Source organism: Anopheles moucheti, chromosome 3 (assembly GCF_943734755.1).
Source record: "Anopheles moucheti chromosome 3, idAnoMoucSN_F20_07, whole genome shotgun sequence".
Taxonomy (NCBI): Eukaryota; Metazoa; Arthropoda; class Insecta; order Diptera; family Culicidae; genus Anopheles; species Anopheles moucheti.
In genome coordinates, this window is record NC_069141.1 from 60803208 (window position 1) to 60829187 (window position 25980).

A 25980-nucleotide genomic window follows, 5' to 3' on the forward strand; every position below is an offset into this window, starting at 1 on the left:
ATTTTTCGAAATCATTAAGATTTTCTTGAAAATGTTGTACTAAGCATGGAATTTTCTTTAATGCCATAATTTTCAAGCATAAAATCTGCCGACCCATTAGTTCCCACGGTCGAGTAGGCTCACTAGCAACTATTTCTAGCAACTTTTCCTTCGTTTTGACATTTTTGCTCCGATCCTCCCTCGCGGCCAACGTCGCTGAGTCATGTGTTTGATTGCGGTTCGGTTCGGAAAATCTGTATTTATTTGTCCTCTTCTTTTTTTTACCTTCTCGTTAGTATACAGCCAGGGTGAAAACTCATTTTTCGTGTGCACCAAAGGAAAGGGTTTTTACTACGATCATCATTCGTTCCTACGGCATCGTTATCGTTTTACTATCACCGTTTCTTTATTGCCACCGGGTCGGTGTGGGTTGGGCGAGAATGATGGATTTGGTTTGCTTCGATACAATCTGCTCCTTTGAAGGTTATTGATTTTGGGGGCAAGATTAGTTGTTTTTGCTATGTTTTTAAAGTGATGTGTGTTGTATTGGTATGAAGATTTCAGGAGCTTAAATCTATTTGTGTTTTAGGGGAAAAATTGTGATTCATATATGTTTTTTTCTTTTTTATGCTTTAATTTACTGTACAATAGATCAATGCATTGTAATTTGATTTTGACACTCATACGCTTTTCCTGGAATCAATCATTTTAGAAAGGTTTTCGTCGAATCGAAGAATAGAAACTCTTGTCTTTCATCCAATACGCCCATACACTCACGTAAAGCTGTGTGAAAAGAGGATAATCTGTTTGTTTTTTTTTTGTTATCTCATGAAACCGTAAATCTCGAAAAAGCGAAAAGTATGCCGAAAGTTTGCCGTAGTTATAGGCAATGCCTTGGGACACGGCAAGATATTGAGTTCTTCACATGTCGAATAGACGTACCAAAAAAAGGAAAGCTTAAAAGCAAAAAAGAAAAAGAAAGGTATATATCGCACCGGAGCGGATGTTCATGATGGTACGTTGTAACGAAGGGCTTAACAACGCATTCGCCACTCCAAACGGGCTTCCACCCCGTTGATCGTCTAGTAAATTTAATTTCCTGGAAAACGTTCCGTCCAGTCAGCGTGTTAACTCGTTTCGTTTTCTTTTGAGATTTACTGGAAGGTTTCTGTTGTTGCCGTTGGTCTTTACCGTTGCTCCATGCCCCGAAAGGACCCCGTCACTGGTTTTGGCACTTGGGCATTGGTGAGGCCCAGTACGGAAGGTCGGAGCCGAGCCGAGGGCTTTTCAGTCATCGAGTTTGTAAGTGATATGCAAAAATGTTTATGCGGCACGTGGAAATACCGTTGGAGCGGTTCACTGTTGTGCCAATCATTTTCGTAGAATGAACGTCGCATTTGTGTAGAGTGGATTACTTGAGGGGAAATTCCACTCTAAGGATTAAACGTGGTTCAATAATAAAGTTGGAAAATATTTCTGTTTAACGATTGTTTAACGAGTTGATGTCAAGAAATACAGCGGTGGAATGTCTTTTTAGCATTCATTAAATCTGCTGATTCAGATTGAATAAAATTCGGAGCTGGTTTCATCCCGTCCGCAATAATGGGAGAGTGAGCGAACGAAGCCAAACCGTTGACTGTCGGTAGCACGTCTGAGTAGCGCCATGCACCAGTGACCTATTTTAACCCAACGCTAACACAAATGGAAGCTGAGAGCACACGTTTTGCAGCAGCATAAGACAATTTCTCTGCATGGTAGTATCCGCACGCCGTTCGATGTTTCTATGCTGCTGCTGGTTGCTTTCCGGGTAGTGTGTTGGTAGTGCTGTTGCCGCCATGAGCTCTCCGTATAGTTGTGTTGGTGTTTCGTTTGCGATCGGTCCGTCTTCGTCTCACAGCAGCATGCAACGTGCGTTGTCTGCGGCAATTTCCTTATTTCCCAGCAGTGCTCCGGTTTCCCAAACAGACTGCTTTGAGCCATGGCAAACGACACACGGTGTAAAACACATGGCAGCAGCAGCAGCAGCGATGTTAAATGATTGCGGGATGGCAAATGAGAGTATGGTTTTTATTGGTTTCCATATTGACCGTATTGAAATGCGCTGGTTACCGCAGGTTACAGTTAATGAATTTATAAATTTATATAAAAGTTTTAAATTTAATGTTATTAAAGGTCCATTTTGTAATTTTTTTTTATAAATATTGCTTAAAATATATACATAATTTATATAAAGAGCTTTAGAACAATATGTTTTTTAGTTCAACCAATTGCACTTTATGTTAAAATGTGAACATTAGTGATGTCCTTTACAAAGCCAGATTCGCTCTTAAAATCACAAATTATTTTTTTTAACAATTGGAAACTAAACAAACGTTGCGCACCGAAAACTACTGGCAGTGAAATTGTGCTTGTATTCGTGCGCTGTTTTCACCATCTTTATGAACACACTATCCTCGTTCGATGGTGGGCCTTTGTGTGAGTGTAGTGATGGCACCAGGCCGAACATAATGGCAACGTCGCGTACCATCACCGCGTCACGTACTCCTCTGGTGTTTGGCTGTGGCGTGAACCTAGGATAGCAAAAATCGATTTTCCACCACCAATTCCACCACCACCGGTTGAGTACGTCTGCTGGCGAACCAGATGGTGTCGGTGTGGTGGTGTACGAACTTGAGCCCAAGGATTGACAATGGCCAGGACTAGCTCTTTAAATTCGCAGCAGCTCTTCGTGTTTGGGGAGGTATGAGGAGAGCCATTGGTGTGGAGCAGGTTAAACAATTTAGCTTTTGGAGTTATATTTTTGCTTAAAATCTAATGATTTGAATGATAAATAACGAGAGTATAAAACGTGTATTAACAATATAAATTCCTTAATAAAGGGTAAGTGTGGTTTGGAGTAAAATGGAGATAACGAACATTAAAAAACTTTAAAAACGGAAGCGACTGTCTGTATGTATGTGTAACTTACGATGCATTTAGTTGTGCTGTTATGTTGTGCATTGTGGGCGCTTAAAAAGGAAAGACGAGGAGAGAGTCTTTGTTTTCTTGCAACGTGGATCAAATTAGGAGCAATTAGATTAGTGATATATATATTTTTTCAAATTCACTAATCTCGTTGGCCAGAAGGAGCTTGCTTTTAAATGAATGTGCTTAGCACAGTATAGCAAATTTTCTGTGAAATATTTACCAGGCACAATGAAATTGTAGGAAAGCTATGATTTCTTTTTAAAGGAAAATTTACATTAACAACATAAACAACATTCGTGTTCAACGAACATAACAAAAAGCAATATATGGTGTTAAATAATAGATTATTTATTCTTTTCAACGTTTGAAGATATCTAAAAGAAAATAGTGTCCCAGTTATCAATTTTAGGATAATATTCTCTTGACTTCCAGTTATTTCTTACTGCTCTTAAAATTTCATACCAATTAAATAAAGATTTCAGTTTGGATAAATAATAGGTTAATAGGTTCAAGTACTGGGCGCCTCCATTTATTTCGTATCCACAAACAGATTTATTTATTGAAGTTTTATTTTTGTATAACATTTGTTTTAAACTGCTTTTAACAGTATCTAATCTAGTGATTAATTGTTCATTAAAAAAAAACAGTCCTTTATTTGCACATTGCCGTGTTACGTTATTCATTTATCTTCCGGGCTTGGCACGTTGTAAATGTAACGTATTTGTTAAGATATGTTTTCCAGGTTCTTTTTATCTTTCCGAAACGATAAAATGATAAACGTTCATCGTCTGAGCCAACATCTGAGATAATTTGATGGCATAGAAGCTTTGACTAGAAAATGCAAAGTATTACCCTGCTCGTATTCGGACAGTTGTGTGTTTCTGTTCAGTGGAAGTTGCTTAAAACTTTGTATTTTATTTTCACCACATCAAAACCAAATGCAGACGGACATCAATTCTATGCAAGGAAACAAACAGACTAACATTTGTTGTAATAGTTATTTGATTTTTGCTTGTGCATCTTACGATTCCCATAGCGATGATTACGATACAAGGGAATGGTTTACCAGAAAGTGTTATCTACAATTTTGGTCAATATTTGCCACCGATAAAAGATTCTGTGCAGCTTGGTATTTACCTTTTTAAATATACGCTCTCAACTATCTTATCAAACTCAGCATCAGCGTGTGTATAAAAACCACACGAAAATCGTGAACAACACCCAGTCACTTGTGACCAGGTGTGACAAGATAGCACAAGCAACATCATGCAGGCTTTGCGAGCGCTGTTAATGGTGATCGGTGTGGTGATCCTGTTTCTCATTTCGAGTGCTGTGTCGGTGGATGTGGAACAATCACCATCGGCTGTAACGGAGGGATCGAAACCAATAGCTGCGGATGTGCAAATTCAACCGCTCGCCGCCCAAGACACTGATAAGCTCACTACGGATGGATACCTGGCCTACAGTGGGCAGTTTCCCCACCTTGCGCAGGTTTATTCCAAGCAAAAGACAGGAATTGGATATGTGCTTTGTGCTGGTTCTATCATAACTACGCGCTACGTCTTAACAGCAGCATATTGTGTGTGCTTGCAGTCGGCCACCAATGTGTACGATTTCGGCTACGTACTGCTGGGATCGGCGCCAGAAGGTGACCTGGAGCGGGTGCAACGAATCAATTTCACTGGAAGTGGCATCAGTGTTCATCCCTCGTATACCGGATCGTATCTTAACGATATAGCCACAGTTCTTCTGAGTCAACCGGCAGTGTTTAACAAATATGTGCAACCGATTCGTTTGCCGCGATTATCTGATTCGCGCACCTTCGAAATGATGGAAGCTACCAGTACGAGCTTTAGCCAATACATAGGGCAGAGATATGCGCGCAACCAAGTGATGTCGAACGATAATTGCAATCTAGTTCATTCGTATGTTTACAGCCATCAGCTATGTACGGATTCTTTTATAGGGGGATCATTTTGCCAAATTACCCACGGCGGTCCATTGACAGTGGAGGACGAAAATGGTCGCATACAGATTGGTATCACCAATTGGATATACACTTGTGCGTTGAATTATCCGGTCGCTCATACACGCGTCACTTATTTCAGAGATTGGATTCGTCAGAATTCGAATTATGTCTTTGATTTTTAGAAAGTTGAGTTGAATGACAGTGTGAGGTGAAATCCGTGCGACACAATTATGGTGAAAGTGTACGGAATGCTAATAAAATGATGTTTACAAGATTAAATAACAACGCTTAGCGATTTTAATTTTCAATATGTTGTGTTATCGTATTTTAAATTAATAAAGTCCTGTCGGGTAATATATGAACGATATGTATGAATGAAGTGTATTAAATAAATATGATTGAGTTTAGAGTCTTTTGTTATTAACGGCAGAACAATTAAATGTTAAACACTTATTAATAATGCTGCATGATTATGATTGGCCATATTTATCAACGTCGATCGTAAACATGGCTAGTTTTTGGTCAAAAAAGTTAATTTGCGGCAAAATCTATTTTAATACGAAAAAAATGCGTTGAATGAGGCTTTTACTTCAGCAAGTTTAAGGGGTGTATGTTCCTTTATGCAAAAAAATACGGGAAGCCCAGTAAACAATTAGAATCCTTAGGGAATTGTACGCACAGTTGATCTATGAAAGACAAAGAATAAATTTTGCAAGAAATCGACGCAAAATAGCCGCTGTTACGCTGGTGCTACCATAAATCGATTATGACAGATGAAGCAGAAACTCAAAGCACTGACAGCCTTCTTTACGCTTGAGTTTGCAAACATGTTTGCGCTTGAAGACACGCCACAGAAACCCAAACATAGAAAACATTCTACACATGTTTCATTGTTGGATATTACGTCTAGTAGTGTGTTGGTGAATAGGATTTAATTGAAAGCATTTGTAAAACGTTAGATTAAAACATAAAGATCCGAATTCGAAGCACGATAAGCCACTATGTATTAGCACGATAAACTGATAAGCGGTACGCGTCATTAACGTAATTGGCTGTTATTGTTATCGTGAAATAATGCATGACATAAACCCCAATTGATGAAATAGGCAAGCCAGGCAATTCAGAGTAAAATTAATAATGGTGACGAAAACATTCGGAAACTTATAAAATGAAAGCTACGAAATTGTGTTCAGTACAGTTGCGGAAACAGTCGTCGGAACAGTTGCATTGAGTGGCGCTGAGTGATCGTCAGTGGAAACTAACGATCACCCCGATTATCGATTACCAAAAAACGATGTGAAGCAATCGCGTAATCCGATACCGTCGAACCCACTTTCTTCAGAACGGATGTATTGTCTTTCCTGGACAGTTTCCGTATCATGCAGATGCGCATATTCTATACAAGGACGAATCTTTCACATACTATTATTTATGCAACGGGTAACTGATTATGATAAATTACATTCTAACGAGAGCAACGATTCCGCATGCTTTGATAATACAACGGGACGTAACGCTGGTGCCAATGTTAAACGGTGGCCCGCCCGGTGGAAGCCACGCATCAACTTCAACGCTAGCGATACACGCTTTCGTCCTTTTTACGATGACCAAACTTGACGACATGACATAACATCAATTCGCTGGATTCAGCAAATGCAAATGTACAACCGATACGTTTGCCAAAAATATTAAACTATCGCACGTACGCAGAGCTGGAGGGCATTGTAACCTCCTTCGCCTCACACGACATTTATGAACCAGGGCGATATCAAGTGATGTCGAATGCAGACTGCACACAAATGATACCAAATCTGGATCTCCGTTAGTGATCGAAGATGGAGATGGCTTTACGGACCCAGTGTATTCGTGCCTTGAAAATTATCCTGCTCGTCAATCACGAATCTCACACTTTTACTGTAACTCTAATTTCCAACGGAACTGAACGGAAAATTGCAATATCACCCACAAATTCTCTTATATCTTGGGTGCGAGTTTTTGTCTTCCTGTGGATCTCTGTTTTTTATTAGTAACGGATTTCATCCTTCACCAGAATGATGACAACCTGAACCATCGGTGATAGCATCATAAAGGTATAATAATATTGCCCTTTGCATTATTGATCGTTACTATGTTTGCGTTCAAACTTTTCATGTCGGGATTGACATGTTATGTGTTTCGTTTTTTCTCAACAGATAAAGTTAAGTTTAAGGGCTAAAGTACGAAGTACGCTTCACTTTTTTGCGGTCGCTATTTCACCTCGTTTGTGCTGTCACGTTGCCAGATATAGTGGAATCTGAGGGATCATAGCACCTCTTCCGTTGGTCAATGTTGTCCTTTGCTTGTCAATCGCTAGCTTCAAACGGTGAAGCTGATGACAGTAGAGATCATGAATTTATTGTTTGGCCGTACGAAAACAACTCAAAGTAAATGATTTGCAAATGATTCAAAACTGTTTTCTTGTCGATCTTTAGCTTTTGGACGATGGTACGACTGCTAGCATGCCAACTCGATAATATGGCCTTCCTGTTTAAGGTGCATGTTTAACATTAAAAATGTCTTAACGAAAATGCAGAAACCAAAATGTCATGTAATTAGCTATATCCGACGTCTGGTTTATACTCTATCCTTTATCAAAGAAAAACTGTAAAATGTAAAGAATTATCTCTTTCTTGACTTCAAACTTCATCGCCTGGTGGTTGCTAAATGAAAGAAACCAAACAACAAAATGTTAATATATTTCTAGTGTTAAGTGTTACCTTGACACAATGAGTTTTTATTCTTACTTTCTGAGATATACAGTCATTACTACAGTTATTTAGCGACAAAAATAATGGAATTTATTTTCCCCAACCTAATGGGAGAAGAAATAAAACTGACAAATATGAGAAATATTTTACAAATTATGTAAAAGTAGTAATTTTTTTGGTAATTGATATTTTTTGGTAAAAGATATCAAAGCCAAATCGAACGCTAGCATTAGACAACATCATCGAAAAAACTGTGCTGCCCAACAGCTACGCCAAGAAAAGTCGTATTGTTTTCATCTTCGGTACAATGCCATGCTGCGAGTTGCGTGTACTCGGTATGCGTGCATTTGCTTGTGCACGCCACTTCGAACCGCTGGTGATCGACGCGTACCGGATGGAGCCTGTCGTTATTACACGACTCGTGACAAGATAAAAACAATTGCTATGGACAAAACATGAACGTAGCGGGAACCGAAAACCGGGCGGAAAAGCGGGAGGGAAATGACCACGACGACGGTTACCGCATGTTGTGTTACCGCTTACCGATGGTATTTTTTCGCTGCCGAACGGTGCGCGCGGAAAGATTCCTAGGCTTTGGTTTTTTTTTGTGCCGTGTCCCTCTGTCATGGTTAGGAATTTCCCGAGAAACAATCATCCTGCCCATGCCTCCCGATTCGCCGACGTCTCGCCTTGACGCCCTGTTTTGGTTGGACGGCGTGTGTTTGGTCGTATTGGTGCCATGTGCCGTGGTGAGAAACGGTTTTTGGCGGCTCGTTGTTGATTTTTTTTTGCTCTCCCTTTGGCTGTTGTTTCGCTTTGCTTGGTTTTGCAAATAACGCACTGTTGTCGAACGAAGCGTGGTAAGCGTGGATTTGAAGAAAGAAAAACGTACACACCGTGAGATTGTCCAATAAGAGTAGGAGCGAGAGTGTATTGGTGAACCGAAAGGGGAAAAAGAATTTTCCCGTTCGGACATTTGCTGAGCAGTCTGCTCTCCGCTGTTTCGTGTGTTTCTCTCGCAACGTTTCTCTCATTAGCATAAGAAAGAGCATCGGTTTTTTGGGGTATGGAATTTCATCATGCAACAGCTGCTGAGAAATGAAGGATAAAAGTTTCACAAGTTGCAACCGTTACAGTGCTGGAAATATTGTATGTACCTCAGAAAGAAAATCTTCGTAAGGTTCTTTATCGGCACAACAACCTCAAGAGGTATTTAGGGTCGCAATTTCTAGCTTTCTTTGGCTTTATTTACCCGTAGCTGGAAAGTCTGTCCTGCGTACAGAAAATATGTCTGAATGGACCTTTTGGACCGGTGCTGTCGTGTGAAGATCAGCGCCGTTACTAATAAAAATCCGCCTTAAATCGTGTTAAATATTAATATTTATTAAAATAAATATTAAATAATTAATAATAATAATAAAGTCAAAGGACAACGGGACAAGAACAATAGAAAATCAAAACAATTAAAAAACACAAAACAAAACAACACAATCAAAAGCATGGAACAAATTTCGAAAACGAAAGAACACAGATATGAACAAAATAATAGAAAGGTTCAAGACATATAAAAGCGATGACATGTCCGTACCGATCTAGTTATCACTGTGAATATATCGTTTGAAATACCGACGGTTAGTTTTCGTTCTAGTAATCGTTTGACAGCAAGAATTTGGTTATTAAATGTTTGAAACTATTTTAAATGTTTAGTTCCCATTTTCGGTACTTATTCATTTAAGAACTTTGCTGTAAAACTTCCAATCCAAATATTATTCTGATGAATCTGATACAGCCATTGCTCTGAGGAATCTTTTGAGGGTCGATTCCTGATTTGAATGACTCCCCCATTAATGTTTTCTATAAATGATTTTTCACATTTATTATAAAAAATTCAGTAAACACAGCACTAAATCTAAACCCCAGCAGTGTTGACATTCTGGTGCATGTTTTGTTGTCGGTGTGTGGTTTTAAATTGTGAGCGAAAATATGCTGAGCAAAGATTTCTTCTCACATGCAAAGGATTTTCCGTACGTCCCCCAATGGGGGAATATCCAGATTGGGAAAACAATGAGCTTCCCGTGTATGGGGAGTGAGAGTGAGAGAGTGTGACAGCATTTCGGGTGAGAATTTGTTGTACGCGAAAAACGCTCCCTAGCGCTCATTTTCCGCTCATCCGCTCAATTCGGCAACATGGGAGACAAAAAAAAAAAACACCACGCAGAGCGCACCACGTTCGGCTCTCAACCCCGGGGACGATGGCCCGGCCATGACCGGGATTCCGGCGGTGGCCACAGTTCGGTTCTGAGCCTTCGCGAAGCCCCACACGATTTGCCACCGTCGCAAGAGACCGTCGCGTGTGCGCGCGTGTGTGCCTGTGTTTGGATGTGTGTATGTGTGCGTGTGTGTTTTGCGTCCCCGTAAGTGTTCAATGGCGGCTGTGGTGTCCCCCGAGCGTGTGGCATTGCCAAAAAAAAAAAACGGCAACAGAGGGATGGCCCTTTTGCTGTGTTAAAATCCACGGAATTAAATAAACCCCGAAAGGGAAATAGACTGACTGGTCGGGGTGGAAGAAGGAGAGCAGTGATGGAAATGGAGCAGTTCTGGTGTGTTTTCCACTGTGATTTTTTTTTCTTCCGTGGCCCATTACCTCATCGGGGGAAGCTGATGAGCGGCGGCTGCTGTGTGCGTGTCCGTGATTGCGCTCGGTGTATCTTTGTAGCGCACTTCTGTGATGAGTCGAGCGTGTTGTGTGGTGCGATGACAGCAATCCGTCCTGTGCAATGTGGTTTAACGTCGGGAGGGTTACGACCGTTCCAAACGGTTCAATGCGGGAAAAGGATGTTCATTTATTTGGGTGTTTCGTGCTGTTTGCTCTTTTATATAAAAAGACTACAATAAAATGTTTACTATCGTAGGATTCTTACTGTATAATGTGTTATAAAACAGTTCGTCATAAAGAAATACACTCACTCGGGGTAATACACAAGTCCAGTGCTCCTTTTACCTGTCGGTTCCTATTGTTTGGTGTTAACCAACGCTACCGAATAAAATTTGCAAAAATGAATTAATAAATGAACTATTGTCCCGGTGTCGGATGCTGGCCCGAGCCGTCCTCCCCCATCCAGCATGATGGTTCCGTGACCCAATAATGGATGGGATGAACGATTCCGCTTTCCCACCAGGGGGGGGAGGTGTGCAGAGGCACAAATATTGATGAACCGAATTGAATAATGAAAATCATTGCCCTCCGACTGGGCAAAAAGGTAACCGAACAGAAGCGATCGATTTCCTCTGGACAGAAACAGAAAAAAAGCGAAAGAAAGGAAAGGAAAATCATTTTCCCGTGATTCTTTCCCATTGTGTGTGCGTGTCTGTGTGTGTGTGTGAGTGCAATCGAACATGTATGTTTATTGTGTGCATTCTCACAATGGCCGTTATGTTAGCGGGAGGAGTGTTTCCTTTGGCAAAGTTTAAATTATGATGATCGCCACGGGAAAATAAACGTTGCTCCACTTGACCGTTCCTGTACGGCTGTGAGTGTGTGTGTGTGTGAGGGTGTTGGAAAAATCGATGAATGGATGCTGCCACTGTCACACGCGAGTGTGTGCAGACCCCCGTTTCCGTGTGACATGGCGAAAATGTTTCCAATTTCCCTCATCGAAAGAAAAGCGTCCGCAGTGTGGTGACAATGAATGTGCAATGAACAAAAAAAAGAAAAACATGGAAAAATCGATTAGAAAAAGCGAATAAAAGCACACGAAATGCGTTGTCGTTTTGTTTAGTGTTTGTTGAAAAGCATACGATGATCATCACGCCGAAGGACGAGTAGTTTGGGAATATTGTGAAGTTGTTGCAAAATGCAAGATCAAAGCGAAGATCACACAGCAGAGGGGGAACAGACACACTGCCTACGCAGTGCTGATGACTGTGCTGTTGTGTACGAGAGCAATGGATGTTTCGTAACATCTCAGCAGGCCCTGGTCACAGCGACCGCCAAAAATCAAAGAAAATTCATCCTGCTATGCTCAAGCGGAATGGAGGGAAAACTCTCGTCCGTCCGCAAATGTTTTCGGATGTGGTTGTGTGTGTTTTTTTGTTGTTTTGCTCTTTTTGGTACACATTTTTCTCCTTTTCTTTGTCGTTTTTGTGTCTTGATTTTCTTTCCATCTCTCTCACTTATGTACAAAAACACACTGTTTGTTCCTGCGCTGCTATCTGCCCCATTATCGTATGGTTTCAATATGCAATGGAAAATTCTGCAATTTTCGGTATGCAAATTGCTCGATTGTTTGGAAGTGAAATGGTTGCCTGCTTAATGGCATACACGGGTTTTTGGCAGTGCAAACGTGCGACAGTGCAGGAATGGCAGGAATGGCATCAAACGAGAGTATTATAATTCGAAAGCAATTTTATAGCTACGGCTGGTTGCTATGTTGGTTTTAGTATTAAAATTTCATTTAATGTGTTTTATTTGACGCATTTCTCATGAATTTTAGGGGAACCGTTTTGAACATTGCTTCATATTGCCTTCTAGTGCAGTATCGGTGCGATGAAGTCGAAAATAGTTTTGCGAAAGTGTTTGGCCAAAGTGATCCACCGCAGTGTCGCATTTGTCGAGAGGACTGTTTGCTGCACGAGTTCCGTGCTGTAAAGTGTACGAGAGATGGAAAAATAGAAGAGAAGAAACCCGACCAAGTGGGAAGCCAGTAGCAGAGTAAAGGACGCGTTGAGTGATGAATTAATGAAGCTGTTGCATTTGTTTGTTGATGTAACTTTTATTTTCGTTTAGAGATATTCGCTTTTAGTGAGTTATCCAATGGATGAGTCAATACCGTAATATTAATTGGAAGCTAGTATGACAAATGAGAGTTTTTAAAAGGATTTTCCTTTTCATTTTCACTTCATTTTCCGACCTCGGGTTAGGTTTTCCCTCGATTTACGGCGTCCGTCAAGCGTGATTACGTAACGAGAACACTGAGTACGCTTCTGTTTTGACGGGTTTGGTTGCGTTTTCGATCGTGCCCGTGCGTAAGGTTGCGCAGCGATGGCAACGCTGCATGTATGGGTGTATGTATTGAATTCATGCTGAAAAACCAAACCCCCTTGCAAGAGAGTGAAACATCGCTGGGAGATGTTGGCGAACTGTTTGCCTCGTGTGTTGTTTTATTTACTTTCGATAAGTGTTGTTTGGGGCCTGTAAGCTTTCGGCGTGTGCTTTATCGTCATGATTAGGTGATCAAAAAAAACATTCAAACATCGAGTTGGAGTAATTTTGTTATTGTTTGTGTGATAAGAAGAAAGTATTCTTGAAAAAGTACCATTTGTTGTGACATTCTTGCTTCTTGGAACTCAGTGTAAAATAAGAGTATTGTTTTTAATGTTCTATTTCCTCCATTTTGGTTCAGGAAGCTGTAAACAAGAGATGTTAAATGTTAAAACAAAAGAAAGAATAAACACTGCGCTGTAGAGAAGTGTTATGATTAGAAGGAAGGTGCACCGTGGGTGAAAAGTGTCGCGATTAGTTGCGGAAGTGTTCGTGTTTATGTTTCTTTTTCGCGTTCCGTGGGTGTATTCTGTGTGCGGATAAATATTCGGTGCCGTTCTCGCGAGGTGCATGTGTGTGTTTTCTGTGTGCAGGTGTGTGTGTGCGTGTAAAGAAATGCCGGAAGTGCGTTGAAAAAAAAACACACACAGCAACCTTCATCCCAGCAACTAGCGGAGCGGTGTCCGCGTCTGTTTGGTGCTGGTACGAGCGCGAAAGGGAAACGGTGCCGACGCCACCATCTCCTTTGTGCGTCCATCAACTTTTCTGGCTGGGGCGCGGAAAACGTACGGACCGGCAAAATTTTCCTCACACACTTCTTCCGCTGGACCGGAAAGCTACTGCTCGGAGCAAGCTGGCTGCTCTCGCTGATTATTTCGGAGGTACCTAGACGAATGCTGGGCTACGATAGTTGGTTCTTTCTGTTGGTTGTCTTGGGGACTTTCATTCGTGGCCGGGTGGATGCAGTTCCACCATGATTGAGTGAACGATGAAACTTCTATACGTGAAGCATTTTGTTTTGTTAATGTGTCTCAGTCTGCAACTTATCTCTCGCTCTTTCTCTCTCTTGGTTTTTTTTTAACTTTTCCAATTGTTAATCAAACTATTGGTAGAAGGATTAATACCTGAACAAGCTTTAACTTTGTGAGACAAAATTCTTTTAAGCTTGGTTATGCACTAAGTTCCAAGTAGTTTATTCTCATTTTTGTTGGTGATTTTCAATGTGTTACAATTGGGCTGGAATTAAAGAAAATATAAAACTGGTCTAATAACATGTGCTATTATCTCTCTCTCCCTCTCCTCGATCTGCATCGTTACTGGTTTATATTTTTTTTAGCAACGAGTATTTCCTAATTGTTTTACACGTGTTGAAGCTTGGTTTGGCCCACTCAGTTCGCCTTCACTAATTACTTTGCTGTAGCACTAACGGTAGAGAAAATGTGAACTTGAAGGTAGTATTGTGCCTGAATCACGAGTTAACACTCAAAAGATGCAGTAATATTGCTGAATATGGCTTTAAAAATCCCCTTTCGTTTTTCGCAAATTGATTCCCCCAATTCCCCCAATTGATTGAAATATTCCTTCGTATGGTTTGAAACCTTGTATTGCAGAAGAAAAAGGAATAAATATGAGTAAAGTCTGAAAATTTCAGAATTTTATATATTTCCTTTCGTCCATTCATACCTCTTTGAATAAAAAGCCAATATTATTGTTCCACTCTTGGCTCTTTTGTGTTTCGTAAATAAAATTATGCTTCGGTATTCTGTCTGATAGCTTATCGATAATTCATTTCCCATTTTCCCCGAAGACAGTTTTCTCTTTTTTAAAACTCTCTCGCTCTCCTTGTCAACACGTAAAAAATCAGAAAGCTTAACTCTTTCCTCTCGTGCATTTGGCGTGGTACGCTCACAATTCAACGTTTTTTTTTGTTTTGTTATTTCAAATGCATTTCGAAAGTAGGTCAAATTTCGTCACTTGTAGTGCAAAAAAAAGCAATAGCAAATAGAAGCAGAAAGAAAACAACCACAAAACTTCGCAAATCCAGGGAAAACCTCGTACCTTCATGCTGCTCATCAGGGCCTGCCTTGTGTAGGGAGAAGAAAAACCTGCAATTGTTATTGCGGATTGTCCTAGGTTGTGTTTTCGTTTCACGGTTTTCTGCTGAGCGGTGCTGATTTTTCACATTCTATGATTTTGTGATTTCGCCAGTGCAAGCAGGACGAAAAAAAAATGGACGCGCCATTTTCTCGGAACCGAATCTCATTTATTCTTGCGCGTCGAGGGAAGAAAAACTTTTGCAGAAAGATGATGATGCTCTTGTTTCAGTTCTTAAGTTTTGTGGACGGAGAACGGAGTGGAAAACAAGAAACAAAAGGATAATCTCAAGAAATGCGAATAAGGCTGCGTACATTATAAGGCCTTCTTCTGAGAAGGATTAGCAGCTTCATATTCGGTTGAATGATAATATAATGATAATATATTGTTGGTGATGGTAAAGCACACGATTTTCAATACGATTTTCAAAATGAAGAAAAAATATTTTCCAGAAAATAGAGTCCGGCTTATCAGAACAACAACCTCAAGGCTCCGATGCTCCGTCTAGGCCTGCTATTTATGGCTTTCTACCCTTAATCCTGACTTTTTGACTTAATTTGCCCACAGCTAGATAATACGGGGAATTATTCCGCATGTTAATATAAAAATGTAACGTATTCTTGGTATAATTTTAAATTTGACAAATAAAAAAAATCAATTCCACATACAAAATCATACGAACTGTCCAAATTTGGAGATTTGCGTATCTCGAATTCACGTAACTCGGGAAATGATTGTATACTATTTTATTTAATATTTTAAATAGGATTTCCCTTGAATTAGTGAAGCAATGTTTGAAATTATTAACGTTCGAAAGTTTACGATTGTTATTGGTGCGTTTACACTCATTACTTACGTACTCTTCCGTAACCACAATCTTGGGATTATGATATTGATATCCGTAATTGCGAAATAAGTGCTGCAAATGTGATGTCAGTCAGTAATACTGCGATATTTAGTGAGAGTTTTGGAAAGTTTTGTAATTATCTGAACCTCAATTCAATTTAATTGTTTCAAAATGGAATTTCAATTTATCTGTAACTGGAGTTAAACTCAAACTAATTGATGTGTGGAGGACGTCGTTCCAATGCTGACCTATACCATCTGCTTAGTCGCCGTCCGTTCGTGTACAATAATCGATACGGTTTCCTTGAGACCGGTTCCCGTTAAATAGAACCAACCGTATACTAAACTGCTGCAAACCACCTCCCGAGGTTGTCCGAGAGAAAGGTTCCTTGGGTTGGCGCTGCTCTGGCTTCGACGCTCGGCACCGAAACGAGGCCAAACATACACGGCGTTTGAGCTGGACATATTTATGGTTCACCGCAGGCACTGTGTGTGTGTGTTGTAGGCGAATTGTCTAGCATTCTCCTCCCCGGCTTAATCATAATCCGTGCAAGCCTAGAAGGACTCCCGGAAGGTCGGACTGCATTTTCTGCTCGATACACACACCCACACGGGTCACCCTGGGCCCGTTGTGGGTTGGAGAAGTTTGCTTCCTGGTAGCGTTTGCGTTTCAGTGGCTAATAAATAGTTCACCGGGAACAGTTTGCTCCCTTGTTCGGGGAATCCTTGAAGGTGAAACTTTTGCTGACATGCATGCAGGGAAGAAAAGCATGGTATGGCACAAAGGCTTCCCTTTGTGCCATACTGCCCGTATGCCAGGGATGATGCGAAAGCGGTTCGTCTTGTTACCCCGGGAACGTTCGAATGGCCGCCTGTCGACCGTCTTAACCTTGGCAAGGCCAGTGGGAAAATTTATGCATGCCTCTTTTCACCGTCATTCCCGTACCACCGAAGACGACCGGTGCTGCTGCTCATTTGCGGAACGGTACACACTCCTTTTACGGCTCAGTAAACAACCGGAAGCGGTGCCGGGGCTGTGTGTTTGTGTGCGCGTGCTTATGAAGTAGCAAAAACTAGTTAGAAAAGTTTATGTGCTGCCTACTGCACACGGTCGGAATGGAATGGAAGCGGAGAACCTGTTTGTTCAGCATGGCACTCGTAGCGGAGGAACCGATTGCGAGGGGCGTAACCAGAAAACCCACGAAATCATTTTCCACCACCACCACCACCACAGCTCCAAAATGGCGCGGGTTAGGATGAAAATATATAGGTTCACCGTAATACGACAGCGCAACTCTCCGCTCTTGCTCAGCGTATGGGCTCAACGATTATGCTGGCACTGGGTGCCATCACTTCGAAAGATACTTAGCTGTTACTTCCGGCCGGTCGTAGTTACGCTGGTCTGGTGTGCGGCTTTCATCCAACCAGAAACGAGCATCACCGCAACGTTCGCTGGTCGGATTCTAATATTCCACCTGTATTCAAAACGATACGAACGCATGCTCTTTAGCCCTGTGCGACGCATAAAGTCTCAAGTCAAAGATGCAAAACTGGGATGCCTTAGAAGCGGCACGGAAGTTATAATCCTTCTTATCCCTTCTGCTTTCTAACATCGGGGTTCGTTGTGGGGGCTTTTGCGTGGAAGCTTTTTTTTGCAGCAGCGACCATAAAGAAGGAGGGCGGTTGGGAGCAGAGCATTAAGGCAGCATAACACACACCGGCCTATAACCACCTTATACGACCGGATGGGTGGTTGCTTAGCGCAGTTGATAACGTATGCTAACCAAGTTTTTGAGAACTCCGTCTCATGGAGAAGAGAAAAGGATGGTTGTTGGGAGTGTGGATGGGAAGAGGATATAAGCACAGGATCTACTTCATTCGATCAAGGAAGTCAGCAATGAATGCGCATCCTGTCTAATTATATGCCGCTCGGGAACGCTGCTAACGAGCCCGGTACTGGGCTTGGATATCAATTTATGATCCATTTTATCGACACTCAATTAGTTAGAGACTCTTCAAAACGAACATGCCAGTTTCTTGAAGTGTTTTGCTCATCCTTTTGAAGAGATTACGCTGATTATGTGCGTGATGTGTTTTATTTGATATTCTTTTAAAATTAATGTTGCAGGTGAAAGCTAGAATTTTTGGTTGAGATATTTACTTTGTATGTCTTTTTTGATAGTTTTAGTTTAACAATGTGATGAGCTTAAGACTACGCGCTAGAGAGCTTTTCTGCGAAGAACAACATTTCCTTAATCAATTTTAGCATTAAACATTCTTGTGATACTGTAAACTGAAGTATTGTGAGAGTATCTGAAAATCTGTTTTTGAACTTCTTATAATTAATAATTGCAATGATTGGTTTCAACATTTTAAAAAGATTTGCTTCCTTTTACTAAAATATCGCACAAATAATTTTTATTCGCAAAACAATGTACGTTAACTCACAATTTATGTGAACTAATTAGAGTCGTGAAAAACGACACTGAAACTTTTAAGTTATAATGCATAATATATGGTTCTCCTTTGCTGCGCTTTCGTGAAGAATTTTATATGTATCCACATGGTGAAAGTTTTCCCTCGCTTCAAATAACATCAGCTCAGCTCGAAATAGAGTAGTATCCGAAGCGTATTCTCTATGCGAAAATGAGTAGATTGTATCCTTAAAAAAGACTATAATGCGCACATCATATATTAATCAAAACGATATTTAAAATGCATCACTCCACCAACTAGTGTTAAGAACAACATCTGAATGGGTATTTGCACACGTTTGCTCTAAATCACTCGATTGCTGCCGCTGCACACACGTATGCTATTATCGATGAAAAATGATAATTAAGCTAATTGAGCAATTTGCCGTGTCTATTGTAAACGATGTAGTAGCATAAATATTCCGCATCCTTATCGTACCGCAACCGCTGCACTTTTAATCATTATCAATGCACCCCATCCGTATCTCGGCAATGCTTGTGCTGCAAGGGTACCAAGGGTACGACCGAAATGCATTAAATGCATCCCTCAATATTTGCACATGACAAAGCTTAACAAAAATAAAAACGAGAGAGACTTTAGCACATGGCCCATGCAAAATTGCTTGGTGTTAGCCACCACTTTCTTTTGTCGCAATGCTCATTTGTTGTTTTAATTTTTTTTATTTACTATCGAATCTTAAAAACAAGGATAAACAAGGTCGAAGTCCTACACACAAATTGCATTTTTTTCTAGTTTTATTTACTCCCTCCGGCCTGGTTTGTAACGATGGACTCTGCTAAGCCGGAACCGGGATGGGGGTGATGTTTAGAGATTTTTTCTTTTAATTTTTTCGCCAATCTCATTCTGCCGTCTAAATTTGCTCGTTTTTTCTCTTTTCTTTTTCTCTTTCTCTCTCTCTCTTTCTCTCTCTTTTTCTCTTCATATCCTGGCGTCTCTACGGGGGAGGGCGCTTCTTCGTCTTATGTTTATCGCTTCATCACCTGCACACATATACATGTGATTCTATGTTCTGCTGTTTACATATATATATTGTGTGTGTGTGTGTGCGTGTATATATATAAATGAATGTATGTGTGTATATTTATGTGTATCGTTTCAATGTTCTTTCCGCGGATGGTGGCTTGCTTCCGGCCGTCGGTGACGGAAATCGCGTCCCGGTAGACATTTTTCTTTCATTAACCAGTAAGAAAAGTTCGTCCAAGGGCAAGCACAGGAAAAGCCGGAAGGGCAAGAAACCGTTGGCCGCACAGCCATTGCCGCCACCGTCCATCACTGCAGCCTCGTCCGCATCTTCCACGCCATCTGTCTCGCCATCATCGCCACCATCAAACGCATCCTCATTGATTGCCGTTGCTTCGACACAGTTGCTTCGCACGCCGGCACCATCATCAGCACCGGCGGGAACGGAACGCATCACGTCCCTGCAGCAGACGATGAGCACTGTTGCCGTTGCTGCGCAGCAGCAGCAGCATTCTACTGATAGCCGCACGCACAGCCTCAATCTCGCGGAGCAGCAACCCGCTGGCAGCACGGTAGAGAACGGACATACTTCCGGCATGCCATGTGCGCCCTGCCCGAGCAACGGTTCCGCCTTACCGGGCATTACACCGGAATCGGCGGCTACAACAGCAGTTCCTGGCTGTGGTGGTGGTGGAGGTGTTGGCTGTAGTAGCCTTAGCAGTAGTAGTGGTAGTAGTAGCAGCAGCAGTGGAACCGCCATGGCAGACATCCAAACAGACACAAGTGCTCCATCTGTTGGAGGTGATGGACAGCAACAACAGATGCAGCACCAGCAGCAGCAGCAGCAGCAGCAGCCTGTCGACTCCTCCTCTCCACAGCAGCAAGATCAACCTGCTGCTCCGGGCAGCCGTCCGACATCCGGTGGCCGACAGCAAAGGGTATGTTTTATAGAAAAAAAGGGTTCTGCTTACATCCATCCTTTTTTTTTTCGTTGTTGCTTTTCGCTTTTGTGTAGAACGGAGATTTTTTTCGTGTGTGCTTCCATTCATATAAACATTTAGCAAAAAAAAAAACACAAACACTTAGCAACTCCCGCCAGAAGTGGGGCGAAGCTAATTCTACCGAAAATGTTCATCGAATGCTGCAAGCAAAACTCGAACGAACTCTTCACTGCCGAAAAAGAGGGTTAATGATAGGACCATCTGGTCGATTACGGGTTTGTACAAGCCGAGGGCACAGGGGAACTCATTTTTTGAATGGCAGTGGCCAGCGTTCCTCACGGTGGATAAGGATATTTCTCATTTTACATTGTGTTTGTTTAGTCCTCTTTTTTAATTATTCCGTTGCGTACTGTATTCCAAACGCCCTTAGTATGCCCGTGTGGTTGTTGGTGGACCGCGCAGGTGGACCGGATGGCTCATTTCGGGTTTGTTAATAATTGAATACAATATTACCTCTCAGCATTTGTACACATGGACTGTCGCTGTGAGGGTACGGTCTGCTTGAAAATCTGCATAAATATGTCTGCACTTTGTATTACACTTTATTTGTCCGAGAATATCATCATCGGCGCACGTAGACATTGCGATAGATTGGCTGCTGTGTTTACAAATTTCTTTAGTTGTTATAAATAGTATTGGCTTTTCTAAAAAGTAGAATTTGCTTACTGGAGTAAACGCTATGTAACAAAGCACGTGCAATCAATGTTCCTGTATAGCAAGCGAAATGTTTTTTTAAATAGATAAATTTATTAATTTGTAACAAATTTGATTCGAAATTAATACAAAAAAATTGAAGATTCTACAATTTGACGATGATTCATTCAATCGTTAATCTACCAAGGGAACCAGCTAAAGTTGTACATAGTAACAAAGTCAACCGGATTCAACTAGTAATTTTACACAAAACTTTTGAGTTATTTTTTGAGTTAAAAGATTTAATAATACGTTAGTATGATGGTGACTGTGAGAAATCTCACTTAATTTTGTATCCGCGCACTGTATCTTTCGCAAAAAAGTTTCTATAACCGAAACCCTAAAAACGTGTCTTACAATCTCCGTGTTCTGTTTGCTACTGTATATTCATTTGTCTTCCTTTTCTTATTCTAAAATTCATTATTGATCTAGGCAAGATTAACTAGGGCAATTAGTTTTTCGTCAAGCGCGTTAAACCTTTCATGAAACCTTTCATGCAAATTAATTCCAGCAGTGACATTACATTAAACTCAATGCATTTCTTTATAGTTGTTGAACTCATTGCACGTTGATAAAGAATGGTTTTTGGGTTTAAAACAATGGTTTTGGTTTATTAAACTAAAACTAAATTAAATTAAATTAAATTAAAAAAGGAATGGCGTGTTGAAAAATAATCACTAAGTAGTCTACTAAATCAGGTTGTTGCAGTTTTAAATTCACTTGTTAATGAAGCTCTTAAATTCCTCGTTCGAATTGCTAAAACGTTATTATTTTTTTTTGTTCATAAAATACAAAACCGTTCGAGATTCAAGTATCTACCATTTAAGGTAAAAATCATATTTCCAGCTTTCTAAATTTTACGTTGGTGATCCGACTGTATCAGAGAACAGTATTTTGTCTCGGTGGCTTATAGCTGCATTGATGAGTAATGGAGAATGCTTGTTAAATTCATGATTGCATACCAGCTGTTGGCTGGTTGCCAGACAAGATATTATAATTTAATTGAAAATGCGTTTTAAGAGATCGTTTGCATCTGTTGCTAAATGTGTTGCTGTGGATTGATGAGACGATTTAGCTTGAACTTGTTGTTCAAAACAAAAGCTTGATTCGGTCTATGAATTAATTTTGTCTACAGTTTAGATTTAATAGGTAGAGAGAGAGTTTTTATAGTCAACAAAGATGTATGGTAGCTAAACAAAACTGACATGAGAATGTTAATTGATTCATCAAAGTTCAAAGTGTGATGCTTTGAATTTTAAAAATTTTTAAAAATAAAAACAAATTTCAAATATATGTATCATATTTTCAAGACGATAACTATCAAATTAATATGGTAAAAGTTACTAAAATTTGATCTTCCGTATTTTGCTTGCTGTTCAGTTGCACAGTTATTATCTTAAAGTACACAATATGGCATTTGATGGGTAGAAAATGTTCAAAATGTATTCCGATCGAAAATACAATTAAAAATGATAATGTCCATCAGTAGTCAGTTCGGCAAAGTTGTAGCATAAACTTTTGACTCGTAATATAACTTCTGTCTGGCGTTCGATGGTATTCGTTCATTAAGCAAATCAAATTATCATAATGAAGCGAGACAATAAGTTATGCCAAAATATAATTGTCTTTATCTTCCCATGCATAAGTCCTTACTGTACGGTGTGGGACGTTTTTAAAAGCTGCGTAACAAATTAGCTTCTCACCAGTAAGCTCATTAACTTTAGAGGCCACAGAACACCTTTTCGAAATATTGTACCGACTTTTTACGTCATCTAGCGTAACGACGTTGATGCATAAAGCCGATTTTACTTTCTTCTTCTCAAGCAAGCAAGGAACTGCCCTGGTGGGAGAGGAGGGAGTGCTTGCTGGAATGTTGTTTTGATTGGACCGAACACTTGCCGAACAATTCCATCCCTCCGAACTGGGCTTGTTGTTGGGGTTAAGCTGGTAAAATAACGATCAGCTTCCCATTAGCGTCCCGCTACGAAGAGCAAGTGAACGTAAGTGAGAAGGTCCGAAAGATACGCAGAACGTGCGCTGAGGGTGAAACATTTTAACTAGATATTGAACCGTTAAAATTGAATTACACGATTTAAAACTTCAACATAAGACTTCCGCCTCGTTTGCGGCATTCGTGTCCGGTAAACCGGGTTCACACCCTCTCACCCGGTGTTTGTGGTATCGTTTTCAATCAGTTCAATCAAAGCCGAAATTATTTCACCCGTAAAATTTGATTCTCGCTGACCGCACTGGGTCGGTGGCGGTGTTTGAGTGAGGGTTTACGGTCATGATTAGTAGACCTCTAGCTTTTGGTCCAATTGATAGGGTAAATTGGTGTATACTTAGAACCTTTTTTGACTCGATCGGATTTGGTGAATTAGGCATGGATTACAAACTTTATCAAGTGTGCTCTTTAGCTGCTTTCAGAAGAGTTGGAAAGGTTTATAATACGTATATTCACTATTCGATATCGCTATTTTCTCGTTGAAGGATAGGTGTAATCTTGTCGACGATCCAATTGCTCGTTTATTTCTATCTCTTGTTCAGTTCATTTGAAGTTCATTACTAATAATTGCCATAATCCGGTTCTTCTATACGTGTTATTTAATTTTTTTTCGATGATTCTATTATTTAAAATAAATATATTCTGGATTTTAAATCTATTTTATTTTTATGTAAATGGCGAATTTCTAAGCATTTGACAGGCTGCCGGCAGAATGTTGTTAGGTGTTGTTCCGTAGACATGTGTGTTCTTTAGTAGCATTAGTTTTTGAAGAATACTATATCAAAGTTCTTAAGTCTTAACTTCTTTATGCATTGAGTGTTGCATATTCCTACTAACTAGATTTTTTTCTAGATATTTCTACCCATTACTAATTATTTTTATTTTTATTATTATTTATTTAGTTTGTCCGCACAAGCTTCACAAACAAAACTTATAACTAAGCGCCTTATTTAAAGACTAACATAGAGGCAACGATAAGATAAATACTTACTAAGAATAAAGGTCTAGACTAGAAAGTAATTTAAATTAAGGCTACTAAGGAAAGGGAAAGGAGGGATGAAGGTGTCAAAGAGAGGATAGGAGACGAGCACGATAGGAAGAAAGAGATCGATGACTATTACTATCTTTTTATTTACTTAGTTCAATGCTATAAAAGTGATGTAATATTAGTTTATTTTATTTTTAGGCTTGATGTAAATGTTCTATTTAAATATTCGGATATTTTGTAATTTTGCTTCAAAAAACTTTTTTTAAATTCCAGATGGTCTGTATTTACCTTGACTTATGTACGACTCGTATTTTGTTGCAATCTTCCATTACATGTTTTGAAACAATCGACGTCATTTTAAAATTGATTAAATTAGAGAGATCTGAGCTTACTTTTGCTACTTTCGAATTTACTGATTTATGTATCAAATAACTTAACCATAATTAATATTTAGTCTTGCAACAATATATTTTTATTTATCGTACGCTGTTTGTCACGATGTTCTGCATTGCCGCCGGTGATAAACATCATTGCCTGCATAATCAAACTTTATCAAAACACTTGGGAAATTTTTCATTTCCACGAACCGACAAAATAAAAGTCATTTCCATAACGTTGCTGCAAGCAGGACAAATGAGCTATCAAGGCAGTGAAAGCAAACCATATTTTCGGGCAGAATTTGCTGCTCACGTCGGTACGGTCGGTGTATATTCGGTGTGTAACAGTGTGAAAAAGCGCACATGTTATTCCTTCCCTTCCTAGCGGTAAATGTATTTTGCCAACAAAAGAAAATACGCGTACGGCGGTGCATAATGGAGCAATTTATTTATAGGTCGAATGATTCTAAATTTATGATGAATTTACTTTACCGCTGGCCTGAATGGTCCCTCGGGGGTGTTTACAACAACAGTGTGTGCGCTCGCGTTCCCTTTCATCGTTTTTTTTTCGTTGCTTCTTCTATTGTTGTTGTTGCAGCGACCAAAAGTGTCAGGGAAAAATGGCGTCGCCTTTTGCCGGGCGCGGGAGTTGGGAGCTTTCTGTTTCTGGTTTCACCATTTCGGCTTTGTTTACGTTTCCGTTTAAATTTCGGAGCCTCTGGGGCTTGTGCGGTGGCTCAGGCACACACACACACACACACGCACACACACACGCACACAGGTAGTAGTAGTAAGAGGTGTACTAAGCGCCATTTTCATTGTGGTAAATATAGATCGGTCGTGTTAAGTACCGCCGTCGGGAAATGGGAGTAAGTAAGGCATGAACACTTTGGGACTCCGTGAACAACCGGCCCTGATAAACATTTGATTGTGAAAGATGATCCTTTGCATTTGGTAAGGAAAGCTTTGTTTGTAATGCGTTGGCTTCTATTCCTACAGGGAGCTTTTCTTTCTTTGTTTTTTTTTGTAGTATAACCCTACTGCTCACTTGGGCTTTACAGAATTATAATAAATATCTTTTGTCTGATGTTCGTTATGATCAAAATTACCTAATTTGAATATTATTCCATCTTTTCTTTATCTTCGGGGCTATCCTTTGCGATCCCTTTTTGACTTCAAACTCAACTTAATATAAAACGTTTACTAAATCTATTGAAACTTTTGGAAATGCTTATGAAATGAAATTACAAGCCATTGTTTCGTGAGAAGCGCAGCGTGGTGATCGTTTCCTTGATGATCAACATGATGATCGGTTTGAAAAAAAAATCTCATCACAATAAACACTTAACAAGAAAAAAAAACACACTTGTCTAACTTCGGACCAACACATTTTCCCTTTATCTGGCTTGTGTCTCATGGATGGTGGAGGGTTTTTTGAACTGTTTTGTTCAGCAGAAGGTTGAAATGTCTTGTTTTCTTATTTTTTCATCGTTTCGCTTCTTCTCTCTCTCTCTCTCTCTCTCTCTTGCTCTTTTTTACCTCTGGCTGCACACACACAGTCACACACAAATCTAATGCCTCGTTTACCTTTCCGTACTGTGTTTTGTACGCTTTGTACGCCATTTAGGCTAAAGATAGATTGCAATTTCGCCGCTGCCAAAAACTTGCCAAACGATCTTGAAACGACGGCATCGGTTTCGTGCTCGGGCGGCGTTTAGCATTGCTGCCACCAGCGTCCCGCAGTTTTGCTTAATGTGATTACTCGCCATTTTCACAAAACACAAGCGGGACAAAGCGTTCGGAAGAAGTGATGGTGC

The 25980-nt window shown here is 40.3% G+C and overlaps 1 protein-coding gene across 5 annotated transcripts in view; it reads left to right on the plus strand.

The window, feature by feature from the left end:
• Positions 1-25980, plus strand: part of LOC128305405 (protein encore) — a 58727-nt gene that overhangs the window by 16008 nt on the left and 16739 nt on the right. For 4 of the 5 annotated variants that reach the window (XM_053042834.1, XM_053042837.1, XM_053042836.1 and 1 more), the window contains exon 1: positions 19531-20037. The exons of the other annotated variant lie outside the window; for it this stretch is intronic. In XM_053042834.1, coding sequence (XP_052898794.1) covers positions 19573-20037 — 465 coding nt within the window. In that variant the 5' untranslated portion in view covers positions 19531-19572. Of the gene's footprint in view, positions 1-19530; positions 20038-25980 lie in introns of those variants that run through there. 5 annotated transcript variants of the gene reach the window in all.